The sequence below is a fragment of the Falco cherrug genome, chromosome 7, assembly GCF_023634085.1.
Source record: "Falco cherrug isolate bFalChe1 chromosome 7, bFalChe1.pri, whole genome shotgun sequence".
Taxonomy (NCBI): Eukaryota; Metazoa; Chordata; class Aves; order Falconiformes; family Falconidae; genus Falco; species Falco cherrug.
In genome coordinates this window covers 45,233,601-45,249,980 of record NC_073703.1, presented here as the reverse complement: position 1 = coordinate 45,249,980, position 16,380 = coordinate 45,233,601, and the positions used below count along the sequence as shown (strand labels likewise).

At 46.4% G+C, this 16,380-nt stretch overlaps 1 protein-coding gene across 11 annotated transcripts in view; it reads left to right on the top strand.

The window, feature by feature from the left end:
- Nucleotides 1-12,801, top strand: part of TSPAN18 (tetraspanin 18) — a 166,803-nt gene extending 154,002 nt beyond the window's left edge. For all 11 annotated transcript variants that reach the window (XM_055715442.1, XM_055715438.1, XM_005446943.3 and 8 more), the window contains 4 exons: nt 3,986-4,084; nt 5,366-5,545; nt 8,057-8,140; nt 9,166-12,801. In XM_055715442.1, the coding sequence (XP_055571417.1) occupies nt 3,986-4,084; nt 5,366-5,545; nt 8,057-8,140; nt 9,166-9,213 (411 nt within the window). In that variant the 3' untranslated portion in view covers nt 9,214-12,801. The remainder of the gene's footprint in view (nt 1-3,985; nt 4,085-5,365; nt 5,546-8,056; nt 8,141-9,165) is intronic.
- Nucleotides 12,802-16,380: the final 3,579 nt, after the last annotated feature.

Below are 16,380 nucleotides of genomic sequence, written 5' to 3'. Positions count from 1 at the left end.
GGATGGCTCTATGCGGGAGTTAAACTCAGTCTGCAAATTCTTGTGGTTTGTTCTCTCCTCAGGTTTCTTCTGAAAAAAACCCAAACAACCAACTCTTGTTTTGCTGTTGCTATATATTTTGGTGGTAGCTCCTCTGGCTTGATAACTACTTGTGGCTACTTTTGTTGTCCTCTTTGGGTTAGGGTGAGGCTAGATGGCTGGCCAGGATGTCTGTGGGGACAAAAGTGGTCTTTCAATGACCCCATGTTAGGAAGAATTCTTCACAGTAGCAATGTAAGGTCAGGTTCAGTTCTGCTTTTCTCTTCCCTGTGAAACGAGTTACTTTCAAGGCATGTGGAGGTAAAGGCACATTTAGACAACCTAAATTTCTTGGAAGCTTACCAGGTGGGTTCCTGTGATGGTCATTGCACCAGTCCATATGGCTGTGGCCCCACTGGGTGCGTGAAATGAGACAAAAGAGAAAGGCAGGTTCTATCTATTTGCTTTCCAGATAATGCTCAGTGCAGCTTTCTCTTGTATAGCATTTTACACCCAGACTAGCTCCCAAACACTCAATAGAGTTAAATTAGTAATAGCTGAGGGAGAGAAAGAGATTAAGAGACAAAAATAAGGGAGAAAAGAGATGTTTTTTGCTGAGATTTGACATGAGAGGAAAAGTCAGTGAAGCAGAGTGTAGTGGTAAGGTGAGTGAAAGTGATGTTTGCAATGGTGAGCTACTGTGATCTGCAAGTCCACTTGCACTTCCAAGGAACTGTTTAAAACCAGTTTCTGAAGAGGAAGGCTGTTGTTAATCAGCTATGGGAGTACCAGAGTTTCTCTTCCTTTGTAAAGGAGATTTTGGAGGGTGGAGAACCCTTTTTCATCTAGAAGATCCCCCATAAAAGAACATCTTCTGTGAACCATAGAGAGAGATTATGAAAGAGTAACTTCACTTACGTACAGGAATTGCTCTTTATATGCCCTTCAGAGGTCTGGATGGGAAAAACGCTGGAGGGGTATTTGACTCTTTCTTAGTGAATTGTCTTAGCAAGCAAGAAAGCAGGATGGTGGGAACGGATGAGTCCAGTGGCAGGGCTCTGGATGGAGTCAGGATGCTTGTATTTTCAGCCCCAGTTCTGACACTGAATAAGCAAGTCACTTGGGTTCCTGATACCTCTGTTTTCACAGACATAAGGCAAAAACTAAAGAACATGAACCATCCATCCCTCAGTTGAGCAGCTGGGGGTCTCTTGGGTAGAAGGCACTGTGGAAGTGACAAGTGCAGCACAGGGTACCTACAGTACAAGCACTGTACTGTATCAGAAAGGTTAGGATGCTCTGGCAGATACAGCCATAGACAGGAATGCTCCCTGTTTTGCAAGCAGGCACCATGAAGCCAGCTTCTTGCACAGCATTCCGTATTCTTGAACATAGTGCTGCATGAGAAGGCAGTGACATTCCTGGCCAGTGCTGGCACACCTGTTTTATGCAGAAATGCTGCCTTTTTCGTAAGTCCCCTTCATCTGGCTGCAGTAGTCCCAGCCAAGCTATTTTTTGAACCTGTGTGACAAAACAGTCCCACTTCATTCACTGGCATGTAAACATTCACATGCACGTGCTGCTTCTGTATTTGAGATGTTCCCCCCAGCACAGCTAGAAAAACCATGGCTGAACAGCCTGTTATTGTTCATGACTCTGGCTGATATAGCTGTGTCGTCAGAAGTGTGTGCGAAGATCTAGTTTGCTTAGAAGGTCCTTTGCTCCCTTCTGAATAGTTCTTGCCATAGTACTCCAATGTGCACAGACCTCATCAGTGCCGTTACTAGCTTCAGCAAGAGGGGGGCTGGAGGCACATGAGTAGGACTGTCTTGTTGACTGTTATCCTCCTTTGTCAGCAATTTTTTGAAAGAAGAAAGATGCTTCTGCTGATTTTTCCCCCCCCCATTATTCTGAACGTCAGATGCTCAGGACAAACAGTTTAAGAGCAACAAAATGGAATCAGTTATTTTCCTGGCAAACTTACCCTTCCAGCACTAGGCTTTGTTTTAAGCCAAGTCTCGTAAAAATCGCACACAAACTCTGAACAATTTCCTCTGGGGTTGCTGCTGTCAAAATAAAGGTTTCACTTTATATTTAAATGACTTTTTTTTAGACCCAGCCAAAGGCAGCCGGCTGGGATTATTACCAATGGTAATATCAGTTTCAAAGTCTGTGCTTCAAAACAGACAAGCGTCAAAAAAACGTGCTGCTGTCTCTGCAGGGTAGTATGCTGTGTGGATAAAGTACGCAGAGAAAGGGGAGGAAAGGAGAACACTGAGGTCATATTTCAGCATCATCTAATCTGACCTTCCCTCAGTGCACCAACTTCCCAGTGGAAAATGTTTTCTGGTATTTTAATATTCAAAAGCAAAAAATGAGTTAATAGCTGTCCCATAAAAGTAATTTAGGTATTAGTGGCATATCTAATTAAAAGGTAGTGAGATTGAGCTACCTGCATAATTCAAGTCTTTGTAACAAACTTTTACCCACTATTGATTTAGTCATTAAATTTGGCCTTAATTTGTATTTCTAAAAGAGAAGTCAGTATTAAGTGGTATTTGGGGTCTTTTAAAGAATCACCACAGCCCTCTCTTTTTTTCCTTAAATTTTGTGATGCAGTTACAATGGAAATAAACAATTTTGTGCTTGTGCTTTTCTTCCCACCCATGCATCTCATTCATATGTATGTGCGATATTTCACGTCGCATGTCAAAAACCCGAAACCAACTTATAGCAGTATATGTTACTGCATGTGCACTGCTGTATGAACAACAGCAAAAAAGAAAAAGGAGACTTTTTCAGGCAGCTTAAGCAGCTTAATTCCTGATCCTGCAGATATGCAACCTAGAGCAGTGCTGTATGCAGCCAAGTCCAACCCCCCTCACTGAGCCTTTGAAGTGGCGGAGAGATTTGCCTCTGTGGATCACAAATCACAATGTATTTTGGAGAAGGGACCACACAAGTGAAGACCTATTGGGAACCTGAAAAGGGGATTCCTTGAAGTTTTTATCCTGAATTGATAGAAAGGCAATGAGATTGAATCGTGTTAGGTTTGTATATTTAGTAGTCCTCCAGAGAGTGATCCTAAGTAAATGTAATTTCAAGGTGTCTTAACTTTTTAAGAAGACACTGAGCCAAAATGTTCAGGTTTTCTGTTTTACTGTAAATGTAAACAGGAGTAAATGAAATTCCTTTTGTTTATATTGCTGACCTGAGGAAAAATGTTTAAATTATCTAAACACTAGAAATGTATAATGAGGATTTTTTTTCTTCATGTGTGTGGGTGAGTTTAGATAATCTAAAGCATTGTCAGGGAAATAGTCCTTCTTTTCCGATTTGTAAGTTGACTTGAACATTTCATATTTGTTATATGATTTTTATTTCCTTTTCATTCCCAGAAAGTTTCATATTAAGGCTTTATTCTGCTTTTTCACACATGGAAGTAAATTCAGAGCAGTTCCCCTGTTGTTAGTAGGAAGTTAACTGGTTTGAGATGAAAAGTGAGTGGAAGATCATGATGGCAGACCTCATGATGTAAGTTAAAGATCTCTTTGAGTGTGGATTGGAAGTTCTTTCTAAAATCTATTTTAGTCCTGTTTCAACTTATGAAGCACTTTCAAATAATGCTGAAAATTTTTAACAACAAAACCTTTTAAAAATTAAACAACCAACCTCTAAGTGTAAACATTACCTTACAAGTACAGATATAATTCAGTCCTGATTTTTAATGAGCAACAGGTTTATTCAACAGGTGCCATTCACCCTGGATGTAATTACAATTCAGCCAGTGGCTTTTCCCAAGTTTGTCCTCTAAGGTTTGCAAAAGAAAAAAAAAAAAAAGAACAAAACCAAAACAACCAAGCAACCCTTAGCATAACAACCCTTAGCATTCACAGAAGGGAGATTTGGGAAGTGCTTGAGAAAGGTGTTGGCAGTAGCCTTTACATTTCCACTTTGTGCATTTCAGCTGACCAGAGAGTTTTTCACCAAGGAGCTGAAGAAGCATTACCTGAGGAACAATGACACGGACGTCTTCTCTTCTACCTGGAACTCTGTTATGATCACAGTAAGTCAGGCTGTGCCAGTCCCGCGCTGCCCATGGCCAGTGGCCGTCAACACGGTACTCAGCCAGGACCCTCAGCTTGCCCAGGGCCAGCCAGCTTCAGCCATCCTGGCGCATCAAGCGCAGCACTGGGGTTTGTGGTGGTGGTGGGAGGTAGATGAGAATTTGGCTGGCAGCTGGTCTTTCTCAAAGCAAGCTGCTGTCGGTCCCATGAGATGCTCCCAGTGACTGAGTCAGCCTTTGTGGTTTGCCAGAGCCTGAGGCATTTGACCTAACTGGGTACCCCCAGCTTTTGAACAGCAAGCACGGAGCCGTGGAGCTGTCTGCAGCTGGACATCGCTGCATTTATCTTGGACCTTTCACCTTGCAGACTGCTTCAGAACTATTCCCAGCCAACAGCAGCCAAAGACTGGTGCTAACTAATGACATTTTGTTAGCTCTTGTGAAATGAGTTGGTAGGTGGCAGATTAGGCAGGAGTGTGCCTAATGGTATATTTTCAGTATAGAAATATTAGCCGTCAACATTGACTTTCTTATTGCAGTCCTAATCAGGCAGGTTACAGATTGACTGTCATTGGAATTGGAGTTGTTATTATCTGCTACAAATTCTGTGTGTGTTTCTGTGTACACATGTGAACTTAGTGCTCGGTACAGCCCACGGTGTATCGCTTTAGGATTGAAGAGTAGGATGTCAGGCTCTGCAGATGAAAAGTCAATTTTAATCTTAAAAGAAAAAGATGATTGCTGCCCTTCGTGCTGATTCAGGACTTTAATAAAGACATTTCCTTTTGCTGACTGAAAGGAGACAGAGTATGACTTGAATCCTTAAAAAGGACCTGACTTGAATCCTAAAAAGGGACCTTACTTGAATCGCGTGGCAGTGCCTTAGAGCAGCCACAATCCCAGCCATTAGCTGTGGGGTGAACAGGCGGGCAGGAGCCTGGATTGTGCTGCTGACCCCCTTTACAGACTTGCTGGGTGATCTCAAGCAAGTCATTCTGGATGTGCTCCAAAGTCCAATGTGGTTCATGGCATTATTCCCAATGGTACCTTAGAGTCTACAGTATGACGTGGGAACAGGGGGACATTATAAAGCAGCTTTGATGAAACAGAAGATCCAGGGTACAAGCACAACCCATTTCTTTGGAAACAACAGTTGTTTTGTCTCTGCTTTGACTAAAACTTTGATCTCTACAAGAATAGGTCTTTGGTAGATTTCTCATATATGCTTTTCAGGGCAAAGTGTCAACTCTCTCTTCCTTTCTTCTCTGTGCCCCTCCGTAGTTTGCCTGCTGTGGAGTGAATGGACCAGAAGATTTTGAATCTGTCCCTCATTTTCCATACTCCTCTTTGGAAAAGGCGACACCAGAGGCTTGTTGCCAGCGAGAACTCCAGAGCCGGGAAGGGATGTTTGTCAACAAGGAAGCCTGCCTCACAGGCGTTGAGAGGTTTCAGAATCGACAGGTAAGAGAAGCTGAACACTAGGAAAAGGAGTTCCACAGTGAGCGGAGAGATGGCTGTGGTGGTCGTGGGTAGCTGGTGAAGCCGGCAGGTTGTGCCATTCTGACTGTAGCTCACATCCTAATTACGCTTCTGTTGACAGCTTTTGAAGTTATGGCATATGTCTGAGTTTGAAAATCCCCTTTCATTGTGTGCACTGCTAAGTCCATGTTGTGCTGTATCAGCAGAAATATGAAGATGTTCCCAAGGGATTGAGAGGTGGGGTGGAAATTTACGTCAAAGGAAATTTTACTGTGTTTCTGAAGGTTAGTACTATCTCTGAGAAGTTAATTAGAAAGCCAGCCCAGGTCAGCAAGGGTGGGAAGAGGTTGGCTCCCACTGGCTGTGGCAGTGGCTCCAGTCTAGTCCACAAAGACTCCTCGCCAACAACATAAGCAACCAAGAGATCAAGGGTTAAACAGCCACAGAAAACCATGTCTGTTTTCCAAGGAAGAGGAGTGTTGGAAAGCTGCATTTCTCTCCTCTTTTACTCTTTACAGTAGAAAAAGGACATTTCTTTTGCCAGGCCCCTCTATTTGGCAATTTTTTCCTAATACTAGACTGGAACAAGACAGTTCAGCATAAGACATTATTGACACTGATACTACAGTGATGTTTCCTTACAATGTCACCAAGGCTTGAAGTTTTAAGAAACTTTCTTGCAAAGTTGCTGACTGTTCACCTCACTATTAGCAAGCCAGCTGAGCTCTGTAAAGACTGCATATAACAAGCCTCCTCTTTTCTCCAGGCTAGGCAGCGGTCCTCTTTTCAGCACTCAGTAGCAGATTGTGAGAGTAAAGGAGTCTGGAAGCAGTGCGTGAGCTGCTCCTTGCCTGGCAGCTGGAAATGGCTGGCAAAGGCACTCTGGGTGGGAGATCACAGCAGACAGCACCGTACTGCAGCTGCCAGGTCTGATTGCTGTGAGTAGACAGGGAATAGAGAGAGCGGGAGATGACAAAGAGCAGGGAGGGGAAGGGAAATGCAGTTTCAGAAAGAGCATTAAAGCAGATAACGGATTTAGCTTTCCCTAAGTGGTGATGCTGAGGCCTACCACTCCTATGGAAAGAGGAGGCTTCCTATGAGTCCTTGTCACCGCAGTGTCTGTGGGAGAAGCCGTGTGCACAGCGAGTGTCACCGAGCACACAGGGAGGCAATTCTGTAAAATGGGAGAGATGCTTTCAAGCAACCGATGGCTGAATTCAGGCATTCCTGGAGCAAAGTCAGGCTCTTGGGACACCATGCTGGTAGGATAGTGCTGGCCACACTTGTGTTCGCCCCCGTTTGTAGCCAGCTGAGCGGGGCATGCTGGAAGCTGGGTTAAGGTTGGACTTCTGGCAAGCACCCAAACATTTCATTGCTGGGTAGGATGCTTCTCCCTGAAAACTGGGCTGAATCATGGCCCAAACAGAGCTGCTGCTGAGCGGTCTCATGTTGACAAAAGCGTGGTTAGAACAGCTCGGTTACTGCCCAGACGGTCTGCGCTCCCTGGGTCTGCCGCATGAGCGGATCCTCTCCGTGCTGTTCCTTGCTCTACCCTGGTTGTGTCTCACTGGCAGCGAGCAGGGAATGTCATGGACAACAGTATGTAACTGTTGTGCTGTCTTTGAAGTTCAGACATTTCCTTTATGGGCAGAAGGAAAAAATCAGGTGATTGAATCATCCCAGCAGGATGACATTAAGTGTGTATGTGTGAAAAATATTCTGAGTGGGGAGGAGAGCTACTTTTTACATTGGACAAACTCGGATCTACTTTTCCTATTTGCCAAAATCTGCTGGTGGATTGGAATTTTAGGCTGGGAAAGCTGAGGCCAGGATAAACTGGTGATTTCTAGAAATATCCTGAAATCTTTGCAGAAGATTTACCTGCTGTTAATTGTATGAGCAATAATAAATGACATTAAAGATGATGATTAAACTATGCTGCATAAGTGGAAGGATTGCTGTAGTGCATGGCCCTGGGTTATTAATGAAATTGATTCTACTACAGCCAGAAGGTCAACAGGTGTTCATCCATGCTCCTTTGGGGGAAGGCACAGAGAAAAGGTCTTGGGGTGTGAAAGAGCTGCTGGCTATGACAGGATTCAAGAATCTCCTGCCTTGGCTTTAAATAAATATCCTTTTACCTAGCCATCCTGGACTGCCTGTCACCTGCCCTGAGGGTCCTTTCCTCTGGGCTTAGCATGCCCTTTACAGAAGGAGTGCTTCTCCTGTGCTGGTCCTCTCTGCTTTGCAAGAAGTCACAGTTCCTTGTGGTCACTGAGGGCTTGCGAATGTGACTGCAGCAAAGCCTTCCCCTCCCCAGCACTGTCCGGTGGGTCTCTGCCTGCTGTGCTGTGGGGCTGAGTGAGGGGGTGAGAGGGAGCCATGCTTACCGTGCCTGGATCTGAGAGCGCCTCTTGTACTAATGAGGGCTATGCTGGGAGAACAAGACAATGTGCTGCTCAGGTGTGTCTCACCATGCTTTGTCCTTTCTAGGGCTGCTACACTGTGATCCTGAACTCCTTTGAGACCTATGTGTACCTTGCAGGAGCCCTTGCCATTGGAGTGTTGGCTATTGAGGTACTTAGTGTTGTGTGACTTAGAAGAGCAGTGTCAGTAGATGTCCAGGTAGATGTCCAGCAGGGAGGCAGACAGGCAGGTGCTCCCCCTTGCCAGGGGAAGCTGCTTCTGCGAAGTCCAAGCAGATTAATTAAAATGTGGTTTTGATAGCCTGGAAAGAGGCAGGTGCTTGACGAAAGGCAGGGAAATAACTGGTGCTGCATACCTGCAGTGCCACGCGCTTGCAGTGCTGCCTCACATTAGGCTCGCTGCAGGGCTGGTGCCCTGCCACACTGGCCACGGGGTCTTTGGGGACCCACCGCCTGCCCCAGGGCCCCACACAGTCACTGCCTTCCTTGCAGAGCACCCCAGTAAGCTGGCTAATCTATCACTTGGTTAATGTGTTCAAACCCAGCCTTTGCTTTAATAACTTCTGTTTAGAGCCTGAAAGTGTATTAGCTCCAGAGCATCTTCACTATCCTTCATTAGTACCTGACTCTTTGGCAATGTTTCTGAGGAACAGGCTTCTACCAGATATAATATTTGCCCAGAAGCGATGTCCCTGCAGTATTGCCGGGGAAAGGCTGTGTGCTTTCCCCAGTCCTGTCTTGTGCAAAGGAGAGGGATCTGGGCAGAGAACTCCAGCAGCCCCCACACATGCCATGCTGTGCCTGTTCCAGGCTGTGGCAATGAAGTGCAGAGCAGGGATGGTGGAGTCTGCCCCCCTGCTTACACCAAAGGCAGTTTGGGAATGAAGCCAGGCTGCTGCTGTAGCTACAAACGGGGCAGGGGGAGGCAGGGAGCGGGGGCAGGGCAGGGGAAGGGGGGATCGCATTCAGGAAAAATAGAAAAGTTTTTCCACTGCCTTCCGCGGGTGGTGAAAAGGGTTCCCCTTCACTGCCTCACTGCCTGCGGGGCAGGAGGGACTGACAGGAGTGATCCCAGGGCCAGGGAGGGCTTTGCCGATCTTCTGGAAGATGCAGCTGACTCTTGTGGTTCTCTGTTTTGTTTTTGCCCTCTTCTTCCCCACCCCCACCCCTTCCCAGCTGTTCGCCATGATCTTTGCTATGTGTCTCTTTCGAGGGATCCAGTAAGAGGTGGCCCATGAACCACCATGTTCCCCACATGCTCGGAAGAAGGAAAATCAGAAGAAACAAAACCTGAAAACACCCAAAAAACTTTATTTTTTTTAACAAAATGGGGTAGGGAAAAAAAAAAAAGAAAAAAAAAAAGAGGTTGTAATATATGAATGACCAAAAGGATTGTACTTCAGGGGCTGGAACTTTGAGGTGATGTGCACTACACTGTACACCGGACCCTTGCCCAGAGCCACCCGCAGCAGCCGTGGAGCAGGAGCCCAGCGCAGCTGATTGCACTAGAGACTGATGGAGCCGGCCGGGCGGGAGCGGGAGGACGGGCACAGCTGTCTCTCCTGCAAGGCCATGGCTACCGTTCACGACTTTGTCATGCTTTAGACAGCAAAGGACTGAAGAACAGACATGCAGGGGCTGGATGAGCCAAAGTCTGGACTGTCCAGGTGGGTTTGCAGCAAGCAGTGGTGGCTTACCTAAGAAGTAGGTAGTCATCGTTTGCATGGTTCTGGCTTGAATTCCCAGCCACGAAATGAAAACACACATGCTTCAGTGGAAGCTCTGCCCTCGTCACCTGAAGCTTGCCAGAGAAGTCAAGCACTGCAGTGAGGCTGGCTTCCCTCTGGAGCCCCAGGCAGGGGCAGCATAGTCTCATATAGCAATGGGATTCAGCTAAGGCTGGCTGATGGTCGAGAATTTGGTGCCTACCTTTCTGTTTTTACTAAGATTTACTGTTCGTTGTTGTGAAAAAGAAAGAAACCAAACGGTTCCCTACTGTCTTTCCATCTGCTGGGAAAAATTATGGCTCTGGCCAAGAATCACTGATACTGCTGCCTTCCTGAGAAGGCAAGGAAATATTAAATCTTGTCAGCCTTTGCCTTTCCCTTCATACTTGCAAAAAGTGGATTGTGGTGCTCTGTTAGCATAAATATTTGCAGTGGTTCTTACATGCTTTCCAGTTCTAAGGGGAGGTCCAGGCATGGTGCTGGATGGAGGAGGCTGAGGTTTGTCAGCCACTCCCACACTGTTTGCCTGAAAGAGTCTTGTGGCGTTACTTCTGTTCAGAGGATTTCCTGCAGGATTCTCCCATGGGCTCATGATGAAAGCATCAAATCAGAATTGTTTTAGTCTGCCTGTTAGTTGAGAGTGTTTCCTCCCCTGAGATAGTTTGACATTTAACTGACGTGTCATCTACTTAATCATTTGGAAGTGAACTTGAGAAAGATGCCTGGGGCTGGACCTTGGTCAGAGGTTAAGGTGGAACTGCTGAGGCCCCAGGCAGGCTCTAAGAGCATCCAGCGGACAGCCAAACCACCCCAGCTGCTGCCCCAGGGACTGTGGTTATTGACCCAGACAGGTCACTCTCCTCTGGAAGCATCAATTCCTGTTGCCTTAGTTGTTCATGTGGTTACTCCCTGACCCCAAACTCACTTTACTTGGGGGAGGACAGAAGGGGCTGTGGTTTCTTGTTTAGCTTAGGTCTTTTTACAGATTTTATAGGCTCAGATTGTGGAGCACTTTTATATAGGCTGAAACCAGCCCCTCTGGAAGCTGTAACCACTGGCAAGCAGGGAGAGGGGGCAGAAGGCAGCAGCAAAGAGCAGAGCGGTAACCTCGTGCCCTGACTTTGCAGCAACAGGTATGTTGCCTGGGTGTTCCCTGACACCACCAGGGCTGTGTCCCTTGGGCTTTCCCAGTGGCACTGCACAGGCTACAGGGAAGGAAGGAAAGCAGCAGAAAGGCTTGTCCATGACAGAAAAAGATCCTGGTTAAATATCCAGATTGGGGAATGAGGATGCTAAGGAACAGGAAGGAGGCATTAGAGCTTTTCCAAGTTTTATTTGAGAACAATTTGCACATCAGCAGGAGAGGGCCTGGGCAGGTAGAGCTGTAGCCCACCCGGTGCTGCAGTCAGCATATTCCAGCATTGTAATAGGCGGCCAGGGCTACTGAGCGGCCTCAGATGTTGCATTAAACCTTGTGGAAAGCTTTTCTGAACTGTTTCCCTCTGGATCTTCTTTTAATGAGGCATTTTAGCATTAAATCCTGGTCTGTTGTTTAATGAAGGAAAACAGTTACACTAGCCAAAACCCAGCAGTATTTGTACCCAACAGCAGGTGCTGTGCTTAAGATAGGAAAAATCTGTTGCATCTGCTAGTCTTGCAGGGAATGGGCTGAGCAGAAGGCGAGCTTATCTGTTCTGCTTCTGCCTCAGGAGCTGGTGTCAGTGACTGTTCTGGGAGAGCAATTCCCCAGGGATGAATAAACCATCAGCAAAGACAGTAATTTGGCTGGATGTGAGCAAGGGAAGCAAACTGCCTCCCCCAGTCTCCAATTTTTTCCTTTACCCTCAGTTTATTATGTAAAGGCCTGGCTGTCTCAGGTCAGAGCCTGGAAGGTGAATAACCTGATTTGGATATTTGGGTACCTGCATGGTGGGTGGCTGAAGGAAGAAAAAAACCAAAAAGCCTTAAAGCCTTTTTCTGCTACCAGTGGCATGGGGGAAAAAAACATCAGAGCTGGGGGAACTGGACCAAAAGCACCGAAGTGCAAAGTGATAAATATACACACTTGAAGCAGGACTTCTGCTTGTTTCTCTTTTGGCTTTCCTAATTCTGTACTCATTGCTTTGTCTGGGTTTAGCTTTCTCACTTTCCCTCTCTCCCTAATGGTAGTCCCTGTACCTTAAAATCGCTCTCATTCTTCTGTTATTCTGGCCTTTCTTACCTGCTCCGATCCCCCATTGCTCTTTTCTGGCTGAAGACTTCAAATCCTCTCTGCAGCTGGCTAGTGTGCCACTGGGAACACAGCTTGAAACCCCAGCAAAGGCCAGGCAGCACATTTTAAACAAGAATTGGAGATAGCTGTAAAGATACGTGCAAGTCTGAGAAGACCTGTGGAAGGTGGTAAGAGGCAGAAGGCATTTCCCCCTGGGGAATTTAACGAACAAGCAAGACCAGAAAGCAGACTCCTGCTGTATGGCAAAGCATGTAAATTTGTTGGTTTTGTCCTTTGGTTTTGTGGCTGCCCCCTCTGTTGTACAGTAGTTTTCAGAACAGTAGGCAGGAGAAGCAACTGTATTTTTATATTTGTTTTTAACAGCTCTGGTGAGTATTTTGGGGTAAGGGGCTCAAGCTAGATTTGCTGCTTGCTGGAGAGCTCCAGCAGGCTGGGGACTGGAGGAAGCTGCCGTGCTGCTGCCTCCTTCGCTGTAGTACAGTGACCGTGGCCCAAGGCCCTTGGGTGGAAGGAGTAAAAAGCAGCTTGTGCCTGTGAGCCCACAGCCCCTCTTGGTGCCCCTGCCTCCTGGCTGTTATTTAATGCTCAAGTGACTGTCACAAACGCCTGGGAAAAGGGCTACGTGTGAAATAACGTTTGAAATCTATTTTAAAAAAAAAACCTGTAAATGTTCTTTTTATTAGATAGTGGAGCTAATTTATCCTGTATTCCCTACTGTAATGCTTTTTTATATTGAAAGGATTTTTTTTTTTTTTGGTAATATAAACCAGAACACAAGCCTGAAGCACTCTCTGCACGGTTTTTGTGTGCTTTTCTTAAAAAATTAAAAAATAAAAGAAAGATATTGTGACAGTGAAGTGAAACGGCTTTAATTTTCACTATTTGCTTGGTGTTAAGTACAGTCACTTTCCTACCAGAGGAGAACGAATGAACTTGGGTACAGCAGCTAAAATGAGGTATAAACTGAAGTGTCCCATTCTCCTCCTCACCCCCCACCCCCAAGTAAAAACCCTTGACCAGAAAGGAGAAGCCAGCTTAGGACAGACAGAGCCTCTCCTTTGTATCCAGCTCCAGTTTGCCAAATAGTGGTTAGGCATAAATAAGGCGATGTAGGGAGTTATGTGAATGACAAGCTTTCTTCATCCTCAAACGCGAGGGCTCTATGAATGCAAGGGTTTGGGTCTACCTCTGGCAGAGCAAGGGGGTCAGCCTTAGTCCTGGCCTGTGCCTGCTCAGAGCACAACCTCTGGGGAACACAAGTCCTAACCCTGCACAACATTATACAAATGCAGGTAATTCATTGCAGTCTCCCTTGGGAGATGGTGTTGGTCCAAGAGCTTTCTCACAATTTAACAGATAAGGAAACTGAGGCCCATAAAGATGGAGTTTTTTTTCTTAGCAGCTCAGTAGCAGATCCTGAAGTGATGCTTCAGGCTTTTGATCCCACATTATATGCCCAACTGCCACTTGCACCTGTGATGCCAGCACTTCTGTCCTTAGGGATGCAGTTCTGTACAAATATTCCAGCATCCTCCTTCCTTTCCCCCATTCACAACAGAGTGAAGACAACCAGGCACAGCTGGTTTCTGGCAGCAGTGCAGATGCTCTGCCCAGGCTCCATCTTCAAGCCACCCTGAGAAACTCCCTCCTCGACCTCACCTGCTATTCAAATTCACTTCCTCACATGGGCTTGGCCATGTTTCTCCTGCAGCACCTTGCTAATGAGAAGAGACCATGCCAGGGACCATCACCTTTTTGTAGCCATTGCCAAGCAAAGGCATCCATTTGCCCCTTCTCACTTAGTTGTAGAAGAGGTGTAGAGCCCCAGTCCACTTCCACACTTTCTACACGATCCATTTATAGCAAGAAGCATGAAAATAAAACTTCTTAATCTCTTCCCTTTCAGGACTAGATACCAAGTAGCATGAAATCTCTTACCACTGGTCACTCTCCCAGGCTTTGCTCTACACTGGAGCAGGAGACATTGACTGGCAAAACTAGAAGTGGCTCACTGCTTCAAGTTTTGCAGAGGCAGCTACCAAGCAGGGGACCAGCTGAATCTGACCTCACCTCATTTAAAGCTCCTTTGGAAAGCTGCAACTGCTTCCCCCCACCCCCCACCTGATTTAGCCATCAAGAAGTCTTTGGAGAACTGCTCTTACATAGCGCAGTAACTCATTTCTCTCACCTGCTGGATGACATGTCAAGGTACACTAGGTACGCTAATCAGCGGCCACCTACAGACCCAGAGTCATAACTAAGTTCCTAGGACCTGTGGCCAACACAGATGGGAAGACAGTATTAAGATGACCTTCCACTTCCTTCTTCTGCAAGATTGCTTTTGCTGTGGTCAGTTTTACTTGTCTTTCCTAGAAACATCATTTCCCACCCCCCAAAACCAACAAGTCAGTGTATACATTCATGTGACCCCCAAAACACAAAGAATCAAGCTTCACGTACCTATACCCACAACTACAGCCAAAGTACTGGACTGAAGCCATTGCAGCTGCCTGTGCAGGTGGTGTGCAGGGTGAGAGCAACAGCCACAGCATGCCATGCTCCAGCTCCCACACACAGCTTATTTGTGGTAATAAGACCACGGTCGGTCTGCTGAACTTGATCATTCCCTGCTTCACAGGGAAAAGGTTTCCCTCTTAGAGCCCAATTCTTCTACCTGACCAGGAAGGCTCCTCTTAAATACAAGTTTTAGTTGCTCACTATCATATTTTGGAAGTGTTGAAAGTAGCTTGGCAGGCATGTGTTGTTGGGAGGCTCAAGAATTTAGCCTGCTTCTGGGATGTTGCCTCTCCATTTGATTTACTTTTTAGGAAAAAAATTTAATATATATATATAGTTGTGATGTTTCCTGGTTCAACTATTTCCAATATTCTTACCTGACAGACATTTTGCATGGCCAGTAGGTACAATGCACACAGTGTCCCAAGTTTATACAGCTGCTTCTAAATGCCAAAAGCACTAACACAACATACAGTAACTACCTGCTACCTTCTTCTAACTCTACTAAGATATTAAACAGCAATAGTCGTAGATCCCAGTCTCACCAGTAGCTCAAGGGCTGTTGTTCACACAAGCACTTTTGTTTGCACAGGCATCTTTCTACTGGGATTTTGGAACGTCAGCTCTATTCCAGGTCATGCTTTGATCCAGTCAACAGGAGTGCATGAGTAAGAATTCCATATCCTGTACACAGACCTTCTGGCTTTAGTCCCATAGAGAACAAAAAACGCCACCTCCAGCTGTGGACATGGATAATCTGCAAGGAAAGCACTAGGAAGTAGGGCAGCCAATGCTGTTAAGCCCAGGAGGTGTTGGAGAAACTGGCCAGTGAGTACTAAAGCACATTTAGTCTGTTGTTGAGTGAACTAGAGAAGGCATAGATGCCTTTGCGCACCCTGCTCCTTGCTGTTCTTCATCCCAGTTAGGTATTTTAATACTACAGACTTTGGTCCTCTCTTCATAAGGTCAGAAGAGATGTGATGCCTGCACATTAGCAGAGCTGGAACACCACCTCCCACAGCTGTGGGCTCATCTCTAGAGGCTGCTTACTGACCCAAGCAGCTGTACTGATGCTCACTCTGCTCTTAATAGTGCTAACCACAACAGCACTCCAGCCCCTGCTTAACTAAAGCATCAGATGCTACCTCATGCCCACCACTGCTACTACTATCAGTGAAGCTGCAGCTGCAGGAAGTGTTCTGGGGTGAAGGGGACAGGACCCCAACGTAAAAAACTCCACAAAACATCTCAGGCAAGAGGATGTCTTTGTGCTCAATGGGCTATCTCCGATAGCTTCATTCACTTCTCTCAGACTGTAGTTCAAGCTGCTCTGCTGTTCCCAGTGCTGTCCCTGCAAAGGGAACAAGAAAAGGGTCTCCCTCCCCTCTTCTTTTGCTCTATCTCCTGCCAAGCTTTGCACAGCACCAGTGCAAAAAAGACAAACAGGGTGGCACCTCTGGCAGTGAGGAAAGAAGAGCTGGCTGCAAAGCACTGAACTTGACCTAGCCCTGTCCAGCTCCCTGCTACCTGGGTAGTCAGTACTTACTAAAAGGGGAATGGGCTGTACGCAGGGGCATACTCCACCAGGCAGGTGCAAGCTTACCACGGGGAATAGCAGAGTCCTTCGTTGGTTGTCTTACCGCCCTGTCTCCTCAGGGATTTGGTTTCAATGTGCTGGTCTTATTTTGTGCTTTGTTCCAGTGGGTTCAGAGTCTGTGATCCTATAGGCCAGTTTCCCCTGGGAAACCAGCTCTTTTCCCTGAGCCTGCCAGGCTCACACACCTCCCTGAACCATCCTCTTGCTGCTCCTCACCTCCCACAGAGGGACTGGGGGTCCCACCTGACACCGCTCCCTGCCCCATTTCACCTGGCAATGCCATCAGCACTGGGTTACACACTGATTCATGCCGGTAA